At 40.3% G+C, this 21,445-nt stretch overlaps 1 protein-coding gene across 8 annotated transcripts in view; it reads right to left on the bottom strand.

The window, feature by feature from the left end:
- PRIM2 (DNA primase subunit 2) overlaps nucleotides 1–21,445 on the bottom strand; it is a 309,065-nt gene that overhangs the window by 285,727 nt on the left and 1,893 nt on the right. For all 8 annotated transcript variants that reach the window (XM_073336325.1, XM_073336323.1, XM_073336328.1 and 5 more), the window contains exons 3-5: nucleotides 20,746–20,849; nucleotides 16,186–16,265; nucleotides 8,617–8,737 (exon numbers count right to left, since the gene is read on the bottom strand). In XM_073336325.1, coding sequence (XP_073192426.1) covers nucleotides 8,617–8,737; nucleotides 16,186–16,265; nucleotides 20,746–20,849 — 305 coding nt within the window. The remainder of the gene's footprint in view (nucleotides 1–8,616; nucleotides 8,738–16,185; nucleotides 16,266–20,745; nucleotides 20,850–21,445) is intronic.

Below are 21,445 nucleotides of genomic sequence, written 5' to 3'. Positions count from 1 at the left end.
CCAAATTCACGGCCATAAAAAACCATGTCATGGACCCTGAAACCTGGTCTCCCCCACTCTGAAATCTTTTGTGTGCTTTTATCCTATGCTATACAGATTTCACAGGGGAGACCAGTGTTTCTCAAATTGGGGGCCCTAACCCAAAAGGGAGTTGTAGGGAGGTTGCAAGGTTATTTGTGGTGGGGGGGGGGGCACGGTATTGCCACCCTTACTTCTGCACTGCCTTCAGAGCTGGGTGGCTAAAGAGCAGCGGCTGATAGCCGGGCACCCAGCTCTGAAAGCAGCGCTCCACCAGCAGCGGCACAGAAGTAAGAGTGGCAATACCATACCAGGCCATTCTTACTTCTGCGCTGCTGCCTTCAGAGCTGGACAGCCAGAGCGTGGCGGCTGCTGACTGAGGGCCCAGCTCTGCAGGCAGCAGCGCAGAAGTAAGGGTGGCAATACCATACCATGCCCTCCTTATTTCTGCGTTGCTGCTGGCGGTGGCTCTCACTTCTGAGCTGGGCTCCCAGCCAGCTGCAGCCACCGCTCTCCAGCTGCCCAGCACTGAAGGCAACACCACCGCCAGCAGCAGGACAGAAGTAAGAGTAGCAGTACTGCAACCCCTTCTACAATAACCTTGTGACACCCCTCCCCAAACTTCTTTTGGGTGAGGACCCCGACAATTACACCACCATGAAATTTCAGATTTAAATAGCTGAAACATTAAATTTTTTATTTTTAAAATGCTATGACCATGAAATTGACCACAATGGACCGCAAATTTGGTAGGGCCCTATCTATAAAAGAACAGAATATTCTTAACTGCACTCCCACATGTTTGGATGTTACATATCCTGACATCAGCATTTGTGAGAGGCCAGAAACAGGGAAGGCGATTTATGATGCAAGTTTTCATAAAGACACAGGAAGGTAGTAACATATGCCCAAATAGATATATTTATTCATGGTACAATGATGATTAAAAAAAAAAAGTATCAGATTGCCAGTTACAAATTCAGAAGACTGGCTCAGCCCTCTGAAAAATATAAAGGATGATGGAACCCATGGAGTTAAAGCTGAGAAAAAAGGTTTATAAGGGTTACTCACGCCTGGTCTACACTGGGGGGGGGGGGGTTTGATAATACAGTTTCATTGGAAATGGAATCAAGATGGATATCATTCAAAAGTCCTTTCTCCCACAAACACATTGGTATCAAACATGATAAACCTACAACCATTATGCAGATACGTATTCAATTAAAGATTTAAAAATCCATGCTTTTATACATTATACTTTAATACAGGGATGCACTGCTCACTTAAAGAGGACATTAATCGTTGGTAATCCTAGGGAAGTCAGCCTTGACATGTATGATGAATAAATGTTTTCAGTCCAAGTCATCATCAGCTGTTGTCTTCATCTAGCGCACCACTGCTAGACATGCTGTCACACTGCTTCTCATTCACACCACTTTTGCACATTTCCATAAGAGGCAGGATGCTGAACAAACATTTGCAAGGTGCTGGGCATTTGTTCAGCTGAAGGATTGATTTGGGACCACGTGGTATTTCACAAAACACAGGTGTGATCAGTGCGTCCTCCAAGACCCATCCATGACCAAGGAGAGGGGGAAGTTCTGGATGTACTCAATCATTGAGAGACATTCCATTGTGTGATAATTTGCCCTCTTGGTAGTAGGTATAAATGCACCCCTTGTTGGTGGCAATTTTTCTCCATTTGCCTGCTTCTTGGAAAAGCGTCCACTAACATAACTCTGCAAGTGTCATAATGTTGGCCTTTAAATTGTAAGCTCGGCATATGAATGCAACCAGTGCATTTATGACCTCAGTGACTGTCTCAACCGTTTCAAGAACCTTCAGAGCAAGAAGAGTCTTCAGCTGTGCTCTCTGTAACCTGCACATTTGCGTGGCCACCCAGGAGAAATCCAAATGCCACCTAGCTGATGAACAGAGCACACACAGCTGGAAGCATGTGTTCAGGTGCACCTCCCCGCACATTGCTCCACCCTGCAGCTGCTCCCAGGACCCTCCTACTGGCTGTGCCGGGGGGGGGGGGAGAAGGAGGGTGCTAATTTCAGGGTGTCCCCCTTGCTTTGCCCCTGTACCCCATCTCTGCAGAGCGGGGGGGGGGGGTCACAGCCTGGCTCAGGACTCAGAGCTGCTGTGGTGAACAGTGAGTGAGTGCCTTTCTTAAAGAGACAGCACACTGTTTCTGAGATTTCCCCAGCAGCCAACTCACAGTCTGTCTCTCACACACACATGCACACACAGTCTCTTTCACTCTCACCTCCCAACACATACTTGTATTGTTATTACCACCTCTTGGTATTTCCTGCAACGCACATATATTCTCTGTAACTATATTCTTTCAAAGTGTGTTATTTTAGTGTTTTGACTGGTCTATGCATTTCATTGTTTTTATTTCTCTTACTAATCAAAGAATTAAATTTAAATATGAGTTCTAAAATGCCTAACCTGTCCTGGCTGGAGTAATTATCCCTCTGGTAACTTTATAATATATATATGTATTTTTAAATCTAGGTTTTTTGTTTCTATTAATGGCGCACATCTGCACATACCTTGGTGCACATAACAAAATTTATTCCACACATGGATGGAAAAAATTAGAGCGAACATTGGTCTACAGAGGCTGAATCAAATGATTTCCAGTATAATTTGGTCTTTCCAGCCAATCTTCCAGTCATGTCACATCCTGAAAGGGCAAGAAAACTTGGCAATGTGAAGGCTGGTCTGAGTAATAGGAATATACAATAGCTTTGTTCCCCTGCAGCAGGCACAAAACCAGAATCTTGCTGAAGACTTGGGTAGCATCTCGCAGAGAGCACTAGGACGTCTGTGTCTTGGGCAAAAATCTATAGTGTAGTAGCACCTCTTACTCTGGCAGGGAAGGATGCAAGACAATTTTACTGTCAACCACTTCATGAGAACTATGAAGAAACACCACTGAACAATGCAAGCCAACAGCTTCATTACACCATGTGAAAATCAAAGTCTTCTAGCCATTCTGACACAGGGAAGAAAGGTAAGCAGCAGGATACGGACCCTGGACTTCAGGAAAGCAGACTTCGACTCCCTCAGGGAATGGATGGGTAGGATCCCCTGGGGGACTAACATGAAGGGGAAAGGAGTCCAGGAGAGCTGGCTGTATTTCAAGGAATCCCTGTTGAGGTTACAGGGACAAACCATCCCGATGTGTCGAAAGAATAGTAAGTATGGCAGGCGACCAGCTTGGCTTAACGGTGAAATCCTAGCAGATCTTAAACATAAAAAAGAAGCTTACAAGAAGTGGAAGGTTGGACATATGACCAGGGAAGAGTATAAAAATATTGCTCGGGCATGTAGGAATGAAATTAGGAGGGCCAAATCGCACCTGGAGCTGCAGCTAGCAAGAGATGTTAAGAGTAAAAAGAAGGGTTTCTTCAGGTATGTTGGCAACAAGAAGAAAGCCAAGGAAAGTGTGGGCCCCTTAATGAATGAGGGAGGCAACCTAGTGACGGAGGATGTGGAAAAAGCTAATGTACTCAATGCTTTTTTTGCCTCTGTCTTCACGAACAAGGTCAGCTCCCAGACTGCTGTGCTGGGCATCACAACATGGGGAAGAGATGGCCAGCCCTCTGTGGAGAAAGAGGTGGTTAGGGACTATTTAGAAAAACTGGATGTGCACAAGTCCATGGGGCCGGAGGAGTTGCATCCGAGAGTGCTGAAGGAATTGGCGGCTGTGATTGCAGAGCCATTGGCCATTATCTTTGAAAACTCGTAGCGAATGGGGGAAGTCCTGGATGACTGGAAAAAGGCTAATGTAGTGCCAATCTTTAAAAAAGGGAAGGAGGAGGATCCTGGGAACTACAGGCCAGTCAGCCTCACTTCAGTCCCCGGAAAAATCATGGAGCAGGTCCTCAAAGACTTATGAGGAGAGGCTGAGGGAACTGGGATTGTTTAGTCTGCAGAAGAGAAGAATGAGGGGGGATTTGATAGCTGCTTTCAACTACCTGAAAGGGGGTTCCAAAGAGGATGGCTCTAGACTGTTCTCAATGGTAGAAGAGGACAGGACAAGGAGTAATGGTCTCAAGTTGCAGTGCGGGAGGTTTAGGTTGGATATTAGGAAAAACTTTTTCACTAGGAGGGTTGTGAAACACCGGAATGCGTTGCCTAGGGAGGTGGTGGAATCTCCTTCCTTAGAAGTTTTTAAGGTCAGGCTTGACAAAGCCCTGGCTGGGATGATTTAATTGGGTATGGGTCCTGCTTTTGAGCAGGGGGTTGGACTAGATGACCTCCTGAGGTCCCTTCCAACCCTGATATTCTATGATTCTATGATTCTTCACCTGCTGGAGTGTTTTTCCTGCAAGATATGCAGTTAACTCACCCTTCATAAGTGTATGAGACAGTAGCTTTTTCACTGCAACTTTGGAGATGTTTGTGGAGTCTATGAATTTGTATTGAACAGGTGCAATAAAAGGAAGTCTCTTGATTCTGGTAATATTTCTAACTGATTCCTCCACATAGGTGTCAAACACAAGGTGGACTTTGTCATAGATCCAGTATTTTCTCTGTAGCCTCATAATGAAGCGTTCAGACAAATCTCAGCAGGCTTTAAGAGTTTCTGGTTTGTTGAGAGCTTGTCAGTAGGTGCTGACTTAGGAAGACCATGCAAGCATTAGTTTGCTTACTTTTTGCCTGGCACATATGCATTACTCCAGCACATTAGAGCATTGAACATGATACCATGGAGAACTATGTGAGACTATGGGAAAGTACAAGATCAACAGCACACTGAAATCTGGACACAACCACAAGACATGCAAAAAACAACAATGCATTTAGCTCTGTACTAGTCACTGCCACCGTCACTCTAAATTTCTTCTTTGCATTAGAGCAGAGCTTCAGTCTGTTTTTCTTGACTGGAGACCATAAATTGATGGAGCCTTGAATACTACTTTGGATTTTGAAGGCTTCCTACAAGTCAGTCAAGTGGATACTTTGGGTCATGACATCTTCAGCGATCATATTTTTATCATAATAATGAGCGCTGGTCCATCATAAGCAAATGGGATGTAATGCGAGTGAGCTCATCCTGTTGCTTTAAAATTGCCCCTTCTTGTTCTGTGCATGATCTGATAACACAGTACTGTCAGTCAACAGCCACAATTTAACTTTATGTGGGTTGGATGTTTACTTATACTGTTACACAGGCATGCCAAATAAATATTGATCTTCACTTTTTTTTTAAATATCTATATAATTGTTCTAGGTTTAACATGTTTGCTACCACTGTGTTTGTGGGTAAAAGGGCTTTTCAAATGATACCCAACTGAATCCATTTCCAACAAAATTATCAATATTTCCACCAACCGGAGGACCTGGAGCTGGGAGCCCAGGTATCGGTCCATCTGCCATGCTGTAAAGGGGGACACCACTGAAATTATGAGTCCATAGATTTTTACGAATCAAATGATACCTCTCCTTATCTTTCTATCATTAACTTGCCCACAGAATTCCACATGCTCCCAGACCGCAAGCAGAGTAAAGACATGCCAGAACCTTCGGGTATATACCCTACAGGGCTCACTCCATGCCCAAGCAGCGCCTCCCACATCTACATTGCTATTTTTAGCTATGTAGTGCGCTGCTGCCTCCCTTCTGCCATAACCCTTTCCTTGCCACAGTGAAAGGCCCCAGCAGAGAGGAAAGGCTCTGGTAGTGGGAGAAGTAGCGACACACTACACTGCTGCTTGAGCCTTCCCCCCTGAGGCTCTCTCAACACATATGCTATGCACCACAGTATGGATGCAGTCTGCTTTTCACTGTGATATGTAGCTACATATACCCTACATGTAGACAAGACCTAAGATGTCCAATAAACAGTGCTTAAGTTCCGTGACAGTTATTCTTTATCTTCCTCTACAATAAAGCTACGTAAGAGCATGGAAAACTTTTCAGAATAAGTTGCTGTGTATCCAATGGGCCCATGTATGCTGTGACATACTGAACCTAAGTTACAGTGCAAGACTTCTGGATCCTGCAGCACTCTGGTGTGGCAGCATGGTTAGTCTGCTGAAGCTTAATTTTAAAATGTAGATTTTTTTAAATGAAATAGGATTGTATGTTATACACTGATAATAAATTCCATTTTACACTGCCCCCACATTTCCACTTTTTAATATGCAATGGTTTTTGACAACACAGTTGCACTATAGAAACTGTCTGGGGCAAAGCTAGGAGTTTTTTGGCACCTGGGGCTGCACAGGAAATAGTTTAGAATTGTGGAATAGAAATATTAAATGGATGTTTCTACTAAAATAGTCAAGTGAAATATGTAACAAGGCTGGTACTCAAATTGTCATCTTTAAATTTCAGTTAAAAACTCATTAAGGCAATAGAACAGTTCACAATATAGAGCTATTTTATTATGCTCTCTGCAGACTCGAACACAACAATGCTTTGGTTTATGGAGTTAACAGTTTCAATGTTTTCACCACCACCACAAGCATTAGAAACTTTCTAAATGCAAGCTTGGATTCCAGTTCTAAAGCAAGGTGGATTTGATGGCCATGAAATAACAGAATCCACAGAGGTTAAATATACCCCTTTTTATTTTCATTTTCCAATGGCATGCTGGGGAAGCAGAAGAGTACACTTTGGGGGTTGGTGGGCGCGGTGGAATGCTCAGGAAATACAATAATAAACTGTTTTGTCACAGTTCCTAATTTAACTGCATCTCTGACCCCTTCATGGTCTCCTTGAGAGCACTCCACTTAGGTTTCAGACCACCTGTGATTCTCTCCCTCTAGACCAGGGTCTCAGGCTGTAGTCCCAACCAATTTACTGTGATCACCTCTGCATCTCTGACTTCAGCTCAGCACCCACAGTTCTGTTCTCTCAGGGGCAACAACAGGATTAACCAGTGACCAGCTAGCTTTCATAAAGAAAAGTACTGTTTCTTCAGAACAAGAGCATTATAAAAAACACATTTTTAAAATAGCTTAAAAGCAAATTTAGCTTTCCTGGTGGTCACCATCTTCCACCTGGAGTGTCTGATAGGTCTAAAGTACTTCAGGTTCTCCCACAGAGACCAATTCTGCTGGACATAGTTTCATGCCTGCCAGATCTTGGATGGAATGAGTGACCCTCTTCTCAGGTCAGGGCTGTTATATTTTATACAGTTTCAAGACATTTGCCTGCCAAGGCCTTTGAACAAAGATAAACCAGTCGCACTCACTGATGTGTGAAATATATAATAGCATATACATACCATGTGTGATCACATTAAATCCCAGAATTCCTTCTTCCTGCAATCATGATCATGGAATAAATCAGGGATCGGAAATCTTTGGCACCTGGCCTGTCAGTCAGGGAAATCCACTAGCAGGCCAAGCCGGTTTACCTGCAGCGTCCGCAGGTTCAGCCGATTGCAGATCCCACTGGCCGCAGTTCACCGTTCCAGGCCAATGGGAGCTGTAGGAAGCGGCGGCCAGCACATCCCTCTGCCCACACCACTTCCCGCAGCCCCCATTGGCCTTGAACATCGAACCGCGGCCAATGGGAGTTGCGATCAGCCGAACCTGCGGATACTGCAGGTAAACAAACCATCCCAGCCCACCAGTGGATTTCCCTGATGGGCCGCATGCCAAAGGTTGCTGATCCCTGGAATAGATGGTCCAGCTATGGCATAAGTTCTATTCTATATAGGTGTGTAGCTCACTCATCTCCACAGCTGCAATAAATATCCACACTAGTTAAAAGATAACTAATGGAACAGTTACATTTTCAATCTTTTCATAACCGTCTCAATTTTTGAATTCATTGAGTAGTACATTGTACAAGTCTCCAGAGCACACAGACTGTATCTTAAATACTCCAGAAAGAGACACCTCAGAAACAACTGGCTCTGCTGTCTCAGCAGCAGGCTGGAATGCACTCTACCAACAATAGTTATGAAGAGACAAAATTCTGTACTCTCAAAGAATATTCACCAATTCCAGCCAATAGTCTGAAGAGTACAGAGCCTCACAGTATATGCCTTATGTTAGGATCAAATGACCAAGTCAGCTCGGAAAAATGTATCGATACTCCCATCTTGGTCCCTAAAAATGCATTTATACAAATCAACAGTTTCTCTTTAATAGCCTCAGTCTATGATTCAGCATTTCTGACGTACATTTACAGAAAGAGAAACAGCCTGGTATAAGCCAGATCTCCACTGAAGGACAACTGAGAGATATATACCCAAGTCCCATTTGGAGACTCTAGACAACCTTCCAAAGCTCTAGCTGTATAACAATACCTCTGCTTTCCTCCTAAAAGTTCTTTGTGAACAATGTTCTCCCAACAGTACTATAGCCCTTGTTACAAATGAGATTTAAAAGTGATATTCCATTTGTGATCCAGCCAAGCACAAAACTACAATACAATGCATAAAGAATTGTCATTTTACGGCACATATTCCCTAGTTTCAGAAGTTCTGAGAACTTTCATTTCCTTTGTAAGAGTTTATAACTTTTACAATAGAACATTTAATCAATGAAAAAGTTCTAGAAAATGTTAGAGTAAGATACATTGCAGAGCAACCAAAAAACTACAAAACAGTGTACTTACAGCTCCATATGACAAATTAACATATTTCAGGAATTTCTCGACCAAATCACCAGTTAGCGCATTAAACCGATATCGAAAAAGGTCCATTTCTTGTTGAATGAACCATCGTCTGAGATCCTCACTGCAGTTAAAAATAATAATAATAATAATAAGATACAAATAATCTCTCTATGTTTAGTCTTAAACATTGATGGTTGCACTACATGATACTATTAATGCAAGATACACTCAGTCTCACCCTTCCAGAAATAATGTTCTGCAGGTGTCAAGATAAGTCTTTTATTCTTACAGTGAAAAAGGGTGTTATCTATGATTTTGAAATAACAAGATTAACTAACCATATATTAGAGAGATTTGTACTTACAGAACTAAAATCCCTCTGCTTTAATGGTCAAAAGATCCCATTCAGACTCCAACTTAGCATAACATTAGCATGTGGACAAGGGGTATCCAGTGGATATAGTGTTCTTAGATTTTCAGAAAGCCTTTGACAAGGTCCCTCACCAAAGGCTCTTAAGCAAAATAAGCTGTCATGAGCTAAGGGGGAAGGTCCCCTCATGGATCAGTATCTGGTTAAAAAGATAGGAAACAAGAGTAGGAATAAATGGCCAGTTTTTAGAATGGAGAGAGGTAAATAGTGGTGTCCCACAGTGGTCTGTACTGGGACTAGTATTATTCAAAATATTCATAAATGATCTGGAAAAAGGGGTAAACAGTGAGGTGGCAAAATTTGAAGATGATACAAAACTACTCAAGATAGTGAAGTCCAAAGCAGACTGGGAGGAGCTACAAAAGGGTCTCTCAAAATGGGTAACAAAATGGCAGATGAAATTTAATGTTGATAAATGCAAAGTAATGCACATTGGAAAACATAATCCCAACTATTCATACAAAATGATGTGGTCTAAATTAGCTGTTACCACTCAAGAAAGATCTTGGAGTCATTGTGAATAGTTTTATGTAAATATCCACTCAATGTGCAGAGGCAGTCAAAAAAGTGAACAGAATGTTGAGAATCATTAAGATAGATAATAAGACAGTAAAAATATCATATTGCTTCTATATAAGTCCATGGTACACCCCACATCTTGAATACTGACTGCAGATGTGGTTACCCCATCTCAAAAAAGACAAAGAATTGGAAAAGGTTCAGAAAAGGGCAACAAAAATTATTAGGGGTATGGAACAGCTTCCGTATGAGGAGAGATTAAGAAGATGGGACTATTCAGCTTGGAAAAGAGACAACTAAAGGGGGATATGATAGAGGTCTAAAAATCATGACTGGTATGGAGAAAGTGTTACTTACCCCTTCACATAACACAAGAACAAGGGGTCACCAAATGAAATTAATAGGCAGCAGGTTTAAAACAGACAAAAGGAAGTATTTCTTTACACAATGCACAGTCAACCTGTGGAACTCTGCCAGGGGATATTGTGAAGGCCAAGAGTATAACAGAGTTAAAAAAAAAAAAAGGACTAGATACATTCATGGAGGATAGGTCCATCAATGGCTATTAGCCAGGACGGGAAGGGATGGTGTCCTAGCCTCTGTTTGCCAGAAAGCTGGGAATGGGCGACAGGGGATGGATCACTGATGATTACCTCTTCTATTCATTCCCTCTGGGGCACCTGGCATTGGTCACAGTCAGAAGACAGGATATTGGGCAGGATGGAACTTTGATCTGACCAGTATGGACATTCTTATGCAACTATTCAGATGTGAATTTCTAAGGTAATTTGTTTAAAAAAATTATTTAACTTTGGCAGAGAAAACATTTTAAAGGCTCCTTTTTGAAATGTACTCACTTCTTCAGATTTCTCTCATTGGACACTCTCCGCAAACTCCAAATACACACAAATATATATTATATAAAAACAAACAGTGCCTACAACTTGGCTGGGCTACCCAGAATGGACTATGCTTCAGCCTTCAGTTCTTTATACTATCCTAAGGGATTTCCTATGCTTATTCATTTCTAGTTAATGAATAAACCCTACTGTTTCACAACACCATGTGACTGTCACTGCACATGCTTGGTGAGGTGCATTAATCCCTGAAGAGCATACAAGTCTCCATTAGGAATCTGTCTCATTTGGACTCCCTGAACAGAGCTCACGGTGTGAAGGAGGAGTGCTGAAGGCCCAGTATAAGGAAGTGGGTAAGCCACACGACTTACCCTGGAGGAACAGTGAGATATCTAGGGCAGTGCTTCTCAACCCTGGGGGTATTCAGAGGTCTTCCCAGGAGTACATCAATTCATCTAGATATTTGCCTAGTTTTAGAACAGGCTACATAAAAAGCACTAGCAAAGTCAGTGCAAACTAAAATTTCATATGGACGACTTATTTATATTGCTTTATATACACTGAAATGTAAATACAATATTTATATTCCAATTAATTTATTTTATAATTATATGGTAAAAATGAGAAAGTAAGTAATTTTTCAGTAATAGTGTGCTGTGACACTTCTAACTGCTTACAAAATCAGACATAAAAATACAGTTTTTAAGTGAGGTGAAACTTGCAAGTACACAAGATAAATCAGACTCCTAAAGTGTACAGTAGTCTGGAAAGATCGAGAATCACTACTCTAGGAGTTCCTCCTAGAGACTGTTTCAAATTTGGAGGCATAGCAAAGATCCTGTGGATCTGTGACAATTTATTACCTGCTTTAAAAACAGTCATTAACAAGTGCCATTGCATAAAATTACATTGAAGGTACTTTTGAAAAGCAACACCAACCCAATGTCAATCAAAAACCATGAACATGTAACTAATGAACATGACGAGTGTTAAAGAGTGCCCAATGATTGTTCAAAATGCAATTGAAAATATGGGAGCTGCAGGCAGTTTAAGGAAGCAGTGATGGTTTAGGAACGGAACAGAGGAACAAAGCATGCAGATGGGGAGTTAACTTTTAAATCCTAAATAGCAGAGAGAGAGGGAAAAGAAGTTTAGTAATTTAAGTTTTCTTAAATTGGGAATACTATACTTCTTATATGGGAATACTACATAATTCAACCCACAGTCCCTACATGATTCTTAGTGAGAACGGAACAGTCTCTTTCAAATTAGGAAAGTTTTTAGAATATCCTCCCACTCCACAGAAATTGTATTTGAAACAGAAGCATTTGTTCTGAACCCATACATTAGAACTTAGTCCATTCAAAGTTCTATAATGCCTACTTGTAAATGTTTCTTAAATGTATAAAACAATTACAAGTCTAGCGTGTCATCAGTGGTTCAAAGTACATAGCTAAATGTCAGAAGCTAGTCATGGAAGAAAAGAACTTTTTGTTTGTATTGAGATAGTACCTAGGAACCCCAATCAAAGACCAGAATCCCAATGTGCTAGCTACTGTACTAACAGAACAAAGATGGTCCCTGCTCCCAAAGAGCTTATATTTAAGAGTATAAGACAGACAAAGGACAAACCATGGATACAATCAAATGAGGAAACACAAAAAACTGATACAATACTGGTCTCAGCACAACAGCTGCACAACCATTGCAGAGAGTTTGTTTGCCTCCCAGCAAAGGAAACTTAAGGAAGAACTTGAAGCAGCACAATGGAGATGGCTTTGTTGATGTTTACAGAGAGCTTCTCCCACATATGATAAGCAGCATAAAGGCACAAAGGTGCCTGTTTGAAAATTTAACTAGTGGGCAATGAAGGATGGCTTCATTGGCAGAATTGAGGCAGGAGTCAACATTTTAATAGAAAAGGAAAGATGCATGGAAATACACCATAAAAGGCCTTGAAAGTGAATTCTCATTTGATGCAATGAAGAAAGGGAGCCTGTGGAGGAATACAAGACAGCAAGCTAGAAAAAATATTGTTGCTGCAGTGTTTTCAATTAATACAAGGCCAGAAGAGAGCATGTTGCACTAGTAAAAAGATGAGATGAGAGCCTGGGTGAGAGTTTTAGCAGCATGAATAGAGAGGGAAGACTGTATCTTTGACATTATGCAGGAAGAATCAGCAAGATTTAGGCACAGACTGGAGGAAAGGAGCTAGAAAGTCAAAGATGACACTCAGGCTACAGGTCTGACAGGGAGGATGGTGGTATTAGTGCTCACAAATAAAGTTTATGTTCATTCCAAATATATATAACTAAAGCCAAGCAGAGAACAAATACAAAAAAGTGATATTCAATCCAAATAATTTAGCAAAGAACCAGATGAAAAATGCACATTTTTGCCTCTGGGTGGCACTGTTGATCCACTAAAGAAAAAGTGAGCACACACCCCTCCCTACCCCCATAAGTATTTTAGCGATAAACATATCCTCCTTCAGACAATTAAACTAATTAATTCTGCACAAAATTTGTGATCCAACCTTCTTCTGTAACATGGACTCCAAATTTAGCACTAAACAAACAGCAACTATAGAATCACTGATCTGTGCCAAGCTTTGCTTCTCCATCTTATGACATTTAATTCAAAAAGTTTTCCTGTACTATTCACTTCCAGTTCTTATCTATTGAGTAGTGTCAATTTATCAGTGCATGGCAACTTTCATCTCAGACAAGGCTGCATTTTGGTGGTGAATAACAGATCATCCTGTACAGTTTGTGTGTCAGTTCAGGATCTTTCCATTCAAGAAAGATTTCTAATTTAAGATGTTTATTTTTCCTTTTTGCATGCAGTGTTGGTCCCAGGATATTAGAGAGACAAGGTGGGTAAGGTAATATCTTTTACTGGACCAACTTCTGTTGCAGGGAAGACAGAAAAACAGCTCTGTGTAAACTCGAGAGCTTATCTCTTCCCACAACAGAAGTTGGTCCAATAAAAAATATTGCCTCACCCACCTTCTCTCTATTTTCTTTTTCACTATTAACCATTAAATTATATCTTCCGAAAGGAATAAACAGAATTTACATAGGATGGAAACTGGCTAACAAACTTTTCCACAGCAATACCATACTTTTAGCATTTAGCTTACAACAGCCTGCATGAAGGCGCAATATGCATGTTTTTTTCCTGAAATAATTTCATCACCTAGATCTTACATATCATTTTTCATTAATAGATCTCAAAGCATTTTACACAGACTCATCTCCATTTTACAGAAGGTGAAATGACTTCCTCAAGGTCAGTGGCTGAGCTCGGAATAGAAGCCAGGTCTCCCAAGCCTGAATCCAATGCTCTATCCACTAGATAACACTGCATCCCACAATGCCAAACATCTTTTTAAAAAGAAGAAATTGGAAATTTGAGGGACATCATCAATTTCCATCTTATTTCAAAAAGCATCCAGTTTCAGATTTAAAAAATTTCTCAACATGTTTTTTTTAACATATTTTGCCTTTTTTAAAATGAGGGGCTTTTCAGCAAGGGAGAAACTAATTTAAAGAGAAAGTAAAATTCACAGTATACAAAATGGTGTAAAGTGCATAAAAACCCAAGAGAAATGTTTTCACTAGCTTTTTATTTAATAACCCTAAATTTAAATTGTAAGTAAAGGAGGTTTTCCTCATATTCATAGATTCCAAGACCAGAAGAGACCATTGTGATCATCTACTCTGATCTCTGGTAGAACACAAGCCACAGACTTCCCCCAAATACCTTTCTGAATGTATCTTTTAGAAAAAAAACATCCAATTTATGAAATTTGAGTCTGGTTTACAAGTTAACAGTGTCCCTTAAAAAAGTTGCCATCTTAAGCAGATAGTCAGAACTTTGTTTTCAAAGAACTATATTATGTACATTGCTGGTTGGAATCACTAATGGAGTTTATGAAATAAGAAAGTGTGTATGTATAACATGTCCACACACATTAAAACAACTGATCCTACACTAATGAAAATCTCCTGCGATCTATGCATTTTTAAAGTACTAGTAACATTTAACTAACTAGAGATGGAGTATCAATTCACAGGGACCACTAAAAATTACTTATTTGCTGATTTTAAGAAACTATGAGACCTGCAGACCACGACTGAAGACAGGATTGCACTTAGCTGGCCCCATTTTTGAGTCTCAGAGATCCCACACGGCAATACTGACAATTACTCATCTGCCCTAAAAATCTCTTGTGCAAGCTGCTATTATGTCACCCCATGCGGTCATTATGTAGTGATGCCAGTGGGAAAAGCAATGAAGTTTAGGCTACAGTGTCATTCAGGTTTTGCTTTTAAGGACTTGTTTACAAAGTGCGGGATTCATACCAATAGGACTGCACATTAGAATTCATGAAACTGACACGTGAAGACCCTGCTGGTGTGCACTAAAATAGGATCTACACGGGCCAGTTAGAATACAATACATTGGGGCACATTAGAATTCACATCCCACTGGTGTACATTACCACACCATGCAGACGTGTCCTTAGTTACACCCAAATAGTGTAGTCTCTGCTCTGAATGTAGAGTTCAGGATACAGGCATGGTTAAAACTTAAGGAAAGACAGAAGCAAATCTGGTAGTCAAGTGAAGCAATCTAAGATGTCAGGCCAGGTTGTATGTATATTTCTGGGTAGTTTCATAGCCTCTTGTCAAGATGATGTTTTTTCTAGGAGTCTCTCTGCACCCCGACTGCTATCAGGAACTGACCATTTATAACCAGAAGCTCCTCTCTCCTACCCCTCCATATCTGTTCAGCTACATAACTGCAACCACTGCCACTGGAGCTCACAGGAGTTACTCATATCCTTGAGAATATGAGATTCCATTACCGCAACACTTCTACTTGGGGTGATTATGGAGAAAACTTAGAAGATATATGATGTGTGGAACATATCTGATTTATTGGCATTGACCCTAAGGAACATATTACAACAGAATTGCAAAGACTGCATTTGCTTCCTATTACCTTCTGGGTACAATTCAAGAAATCATACTGACTTGTAAAAACCTGCATGTTTTGGGATCTGGCTACCTGCAAGACTGCTTTTCACATGTCCACTGCAATACCTGGGATACTTTTTCCTGATTGTCCACAGACATACATGTAGAAGGGCAAACTTTCTACCTTTTAATCGCAGTATTAAACCCATGCATGTACTTATCGTGAGATTTTCAAAGCTGCTTAAAAAAGAGTTCAGCAACCAACTCCAACTGAAATTCAGTGGAAGTTGGGCCCCTAATTCACTAAGGCACTTTAAAATCCCAGCTTTTGCTTAAAAAGATGATTGGGGACCATGCATAAGGCAGTGATCTACAGTGGTAATCTTTTTAAACTGACTTGTCAATTACTGAGGGTCAAAAGTGCTCAGTACCAGCCTAAATCTAGTCCCATTTATGTCAATGGAAATTAAGTTAAATCAATGCTGAGTGCCTTTGAAAATAAAAAACTATGTGGGGAGTGCATTATTTAAATATCAAAATAAACTGATTCATGCCTAATTTGAAATATAAAAATATATTCCAGCTTTTTTACTGTATGTCAAGTTCCACCACATATGAATTCTCTTCCTGACTAAGTTTCTAAATAGAGAACAGGCTTATACCTGAAACAAAGAAAAGTTGTCTCTATATTTAGTACCACATTACCACCTTTAGGTGCCAAAGTTTTAACCATTTGCTTGAAATATTAAAAATATATATTTGCTTAAAAAATACGTACGACTGGCAGTAAGCAAGGCGCAGTATGAAATGAGAGATATGGTCTTTCCTCCTTGCATCATAATCATCCTCAACCAAAGCCTACAGTTTTCATAAGAGAAAATACATATTCAATTATGGCAGTAAAAGAAAACTGAAGTTGAGAAATAAATCCCAAATTAAATATCAAGACCCACAACCTTCTTGTCACGTCACTGTAAAACATGTAAAGTACATTAAATTCTTTCTACACTTTTGACATAAACTCGGTAAATGCTGCAAGAGTTATCAAAAGACAAATGGAAAAAACCCTACTGTTCACTGAAAATGGCAACTAAGAATACACTTCATAGTAGAAGGAAACTTCTTAACCAACTACTTGCTCTGAATTAAAACGGTTATAATTTGGGACAAAGTTTCCTTCAAAGCACTCATCTGTGCAAACAAACCAAAGCTAATTATTTGGAAGTACCCACACTTAAACAATTTCTGTGCTTTTTCTGCACTTATTAGAAAACATTAGGGCTGTTGATTAATCGCAGTTAACTCATGCAATTAACTCAAAAACATTAATCTTGATTAAAAAATGTAATGGTTATTAATTGCAGTTTTAATCAAATTGATATTCTATTGTTAAACAATTTAAATTTATTTTATATTCTTGGATGTTTTCTACATTTTCAGATATATTTGATTTCATTTACAACCCAGAATACAAAATATACAGTGCTCATTTTATATTATTTTTATTACAAATATTTGCATTGTAAAAATGATAAAAGAAATAATATTTTCCAATTGCCCTCATACAAGTACCATAATGCAATCTCTTTATCGTGAAAGTGCAATTTACAAATGTAGATTTTTTTTTGTTACATAACTGCACTCAAACAAAACAGTGTATAACTTTAGAGCCTACAAGTCCACTCAGTCCTACTTCTTGTCAGCCAATTGCTAAGACAAACAAGTTTGTTTACATTTACAGGAGATAATGCTGCCAGCTTCTTATTTACAATGTCACCTGAAAGTGAGAACAGGCGTTCGCATGGCACTTTTGTAGCTCTCACTGCAAGGTATTTACGTGCCAGATATGCTAAACACTCGTATGCCCCTACACCCTTCTGCTACCATTCCAGAGGACATGCTTCCATGATGATGACTCATGTTAAAAAAAAATGCATTAATTAAACTGACTGAACTCCTTGGAGGAAAATAGTATGTCTTCTGCTCTGTTTTACCCGCATTCTGCCACATATTTCATATTATAGCGGTCTCAGATGATGACCCAGCACATGTTGTTCATTTTAAGAACACTTTCACTGCAGATTTGACAAAATGCAAAGAAGGTAACAATGTGAGATTTCTAAAGATAGCTACAGCACTCAAACCAAGGTTAAGAATCTGCAGTCCCATCCAAAATCTGAGAAGGATGAGGTGTAGACCAAGCTTTCAGAAGTCTTAAAAGAGCAACACTCCGATGCAGAAATTACAGAACCATCAAAAAAGAAAATCAACGTTCTGTTGGTGGCATCTGATTAAGATGATGAAAGTGAACATGCGTCGGTCTGCACTGCTTTGCACTGTTATTGAGTAGAACTCGTCCTCAGCATGACACGTCCTCTGTAACAGCGATTGAAGATGAAGGGACATATGAATCTTTAATGCATCTGGCATATAAAAGAAAGAAAAAAAAAGAAGCTTACAAGAAGTGGAAGGTTGGACATATGACTAGGGAAGAGTATAAAAATATTGCTCGGGCATGTAGGAATGATATCAGGAGGGCCAAATCGCACCTGGAGCTGCAGCTAGCCAGAGATGTTAAGAGTAACAAGAAGGGTTTCTTCAGGTATGTTGGCAACAAGAAGAAAGCCAAGGAAAGTGTGGGCCCCTTAATGAATGAGGGAGGCAACCTAGTGACAGAGGATGTGGAAAAAGCTAATGTACTCAATGCTTTTTTTGCCTCTGTCTTCACGAACAAGGTCAGCTCCCAGACTGCTGCGCTGGGCATCACAAAATGGGGAAGAGATGGCCAGCCCTCTGTGGAGAAAGAGGTGGTTAGGGACTATTTAGAAAAGCTGGACGTGCACAAGTCCATGGGGCCGGACGAGTTGCATCCAAGAGTGCTGAAGGAATTGGCGGCTGTGATTGCACAGCCATTGGCCATTATCTTTGAAAACTCGTGGCGAACCGGGGAAGTCCCGGATGACTGGAAAAAGGCTAATGTAGTGCCAATCTTTAAAAAAGGGAAGAAGGAGGATCCTGGGAACTACAGGCCAGTCAGCCTCACCTCAGTCCCTGGAAAAATCATGGAGCAGGTCCTCAAAGAATCAATCCTGAAGCACTTGCATGAGAGGAAAGTGATCAGGAACAGCCAGCATGGATTCACCAAGGGAAGGTCATGCCTGACTAATTTAATCGCCTTTTATGATGAGATTACTGATTCTGTGGATGAAGGGAAAGCAGTGGATGTATTGTTTCTTGACTTTAGCAAAGCTTTTGACACGGTCTCCCACAGTATTCTTGTCAGCAAGTTAAGGAAGTATGGGCTGGATGAATGCACTATAAGGTGGGTAGAAAGCTGGCTAGATTGTCGGGCTCAACGGGTAGTGATCAATGGCTCCATGTCTAGTTGGCAGCCGGTATCAAGTGGAGTGCCCCAAGGGTCGGTCCTGGGGCCGGTTTTGTTCAATATCTTCATAAATGATCTGGAGGATGGTGTGGATTGCACTCTCAGCAAATTTGCGGATGATACTAAACTGGGAGGAGTGGTAGATACGCTGGAGGGGAAGGATAGGATACAGAAGGACCTAGACAAATTGGAGGATTGGGCCAAAAGAAATCTGATGAGGTTCAATAAGGATAAGTGCAGAGTCCTGCACTTAGGACGGAAGAATCCCATGCACCGCTACAGACTAGGGACCGAATGGCTAGGCAGCAGTTCTGCGGAAAAGGACCTAGGGGTGACAGTGGACGACAAGCTGGATATGAGTCAGCAGTGTGCCCTTGTTGCCAAGAAGGCCAATGGCATTTTGGGATGTATAAGTAGGGGCATAGCGAGCAGATCGAGGGACGTGATCGTTCCCCTCTATTCGACATTGGTGAGGCCTCATCTGGAGTCCTGTGTCCAGTTTTGGGCCCCACACTTCAAGAAGGATGTGGATAAATTGGAGAGAGTCCAGCGAAGGGCAACAAAAATGATTAGGGGTCTGGAACACATGACTCATGAGGAGAGGCTGAGGGAGCTGGGATTGTTTAGCCTGCAGAAGAGAAGAATGAGGGGGGATTTGATAGCTGCTTTCAACTACCTGAAAGGGGGTTCCAAAGAGGATGGCTCTAGACTGTTCTCAATGGTAGCAGATGACAGAACGAGGAGTAATGGTCTCAAGTTGCAGTGGGGGAGGTTTAGATTGGATATTAGGAAAAACTTTTTCACTAAGAGGGTGGTGAAACACTGAAATGCGTTACCTAGGGAGGTGGTAGAATCTCCTTCCTTAGAGGTTTTTAAGGTCAGGCTTGACAAAGCCCTGGCTGGGATGATTTAACTGGGAATTGGTCCTGCTTCAAGCAGGGGGTTGGACTAGATGACCTTCTGGGGTCCCTTCCAACCCTGATATTCTATGATTCTATGATATAAATATCTTGCAACACTGGCTACAACAATGCCATGCAAATGTCTGTTCTCACTTTCAGGTGACATTGTAAACAAGAAGGGGTCAGCATTATCTCCTGCAAATGTAAACAAACTAGTTTGTCTTAGCGATTGGCCGAATAAGAAGTAGGACTGAGTGGACTTGTAGGTTCTAAAGTTTTACACTGTTTTGTTTTTGAACACAGCTGTTTTTTGTACATAATTCTACATTTGTAAGGTCTACTTTCAGAATAAAGAGATTGCATTCCAGTACTTGTATGAAGTGAAATGAAAAATACTATTTCTTTTATTTTTTACAGCACAAATATTTGTAATCAAAAATATTAAGTGAGCACTGTACACTTTGTATTCTGTGTTGTAATTGAAATCAATATATTTGAAAATCTAGAACATTCAAAAATATTTAAATAAATGGTATTCTATTATAGTTTCATCGTGCAATTAATCACGATTAATTTGTTTAATCGTTTGACAGCCGTAGAAAAACGCTATTCCCAGAGTTTAACACAGTATTGCTGGGGCAAATTATGCCAATACACCAAAAAAAGAAATAAATCCTGTGAAAGGCTCAACTTCCACTCTGCTAGAAGCAGATAGTGATTTTAAAAATAAAGCACACATTAAGCCCTCCAAACCTCACTGAGTATCCTGCAGACCTCACTCAAACCTCTTTCAGCTGACTTTGATAGGAGTTTTGAATATGCAAAATTTCCAACATGCCCAATTAGGTCAGAAGATAAATTAACAGAAAAAGAAAAATATGTAGTTGATAGGCACAGAGAAAAAAAAATTCAGTGATATAAATCGTTCAAATTATAGAATTTAGGCTTTGAGTGCAGTATTCAACAAGTGCATCCCTATTTTCAACAGTAAATGGAAAATAAAATCTATAGTAAAAAGGAAAAGCATAACCTTTTTCAATTATATACTTACTTTGTATGGAAATTTAAGCTTTCGAATCTCACGCTCCAGCCTGCTTTTATACTCATCACTACCTTTCACATAGCTCACACCAAGGTTCTCAACTACTTTGAGCACTGAAGTAATTAGAGGAGACAAATGAAATCAGCATGAGCAAGACTTGTAGTATAAAAAGATACATCTATTACAACTATTTCCCCATGCTAATTTTTCCGCTACTGTTACTCACACCTTCTTGTCAACTGTTTGAAATGAGCCACCCTGATTATCACTACAAAAGTTTTTTTTCTCCTGCTGATAATAGCCCACCTTAATTGATTAGTCTCGTTAGAGTTGGTATGGCAACCCCCATTTTTTCATATTCTGTGTATATATATATCTATCTTCCTACTGTATTTTCCACTACATGCATCTGAAGAATTGGGGTTTAGCCCACGAAAGCTTATGCCCAAACAAATTTGTTAGTCTCTAAGGTGCCACTAGTTCTCCTCATTCTTTCTATTTGCTTACTTTATTTTAAAAGCTATGAAAATTCTATGATATTGTGATACTATTTACTATCATCTTTGTTTTCCTGGGACCTTCCCCTCTGATTCTTTCGATCCTCATGTTTTATCCTTAGCCTGTAACTGTTTGGGGCATGTATGATCTTCTCTTTTATGCAAACAAGCCAAACCATCCATGAACAAGAGAGCATTTTACCTGTTTGTAC

This window comes from Lepidochelys kempii, chromosome 3 (genome assembly GCF_965140265.1).
Source record: "Lepidochelys kempii isolate rLepKem1 chromosome 3, rLepKem1.hap2, whole genome shotgun sequence".
Classification (NCBI taxonomy): domain Eukaryota; kingdom Metazoa; phylum Chordata; order Testudines; family Cheloniidae; genus Lepidochelys; species Lepidochelys kempii.
Note: the sequence above shows the minus strand (reverse complement) of the source record. Positions and strands in the feature narration are given on the sequence as shown.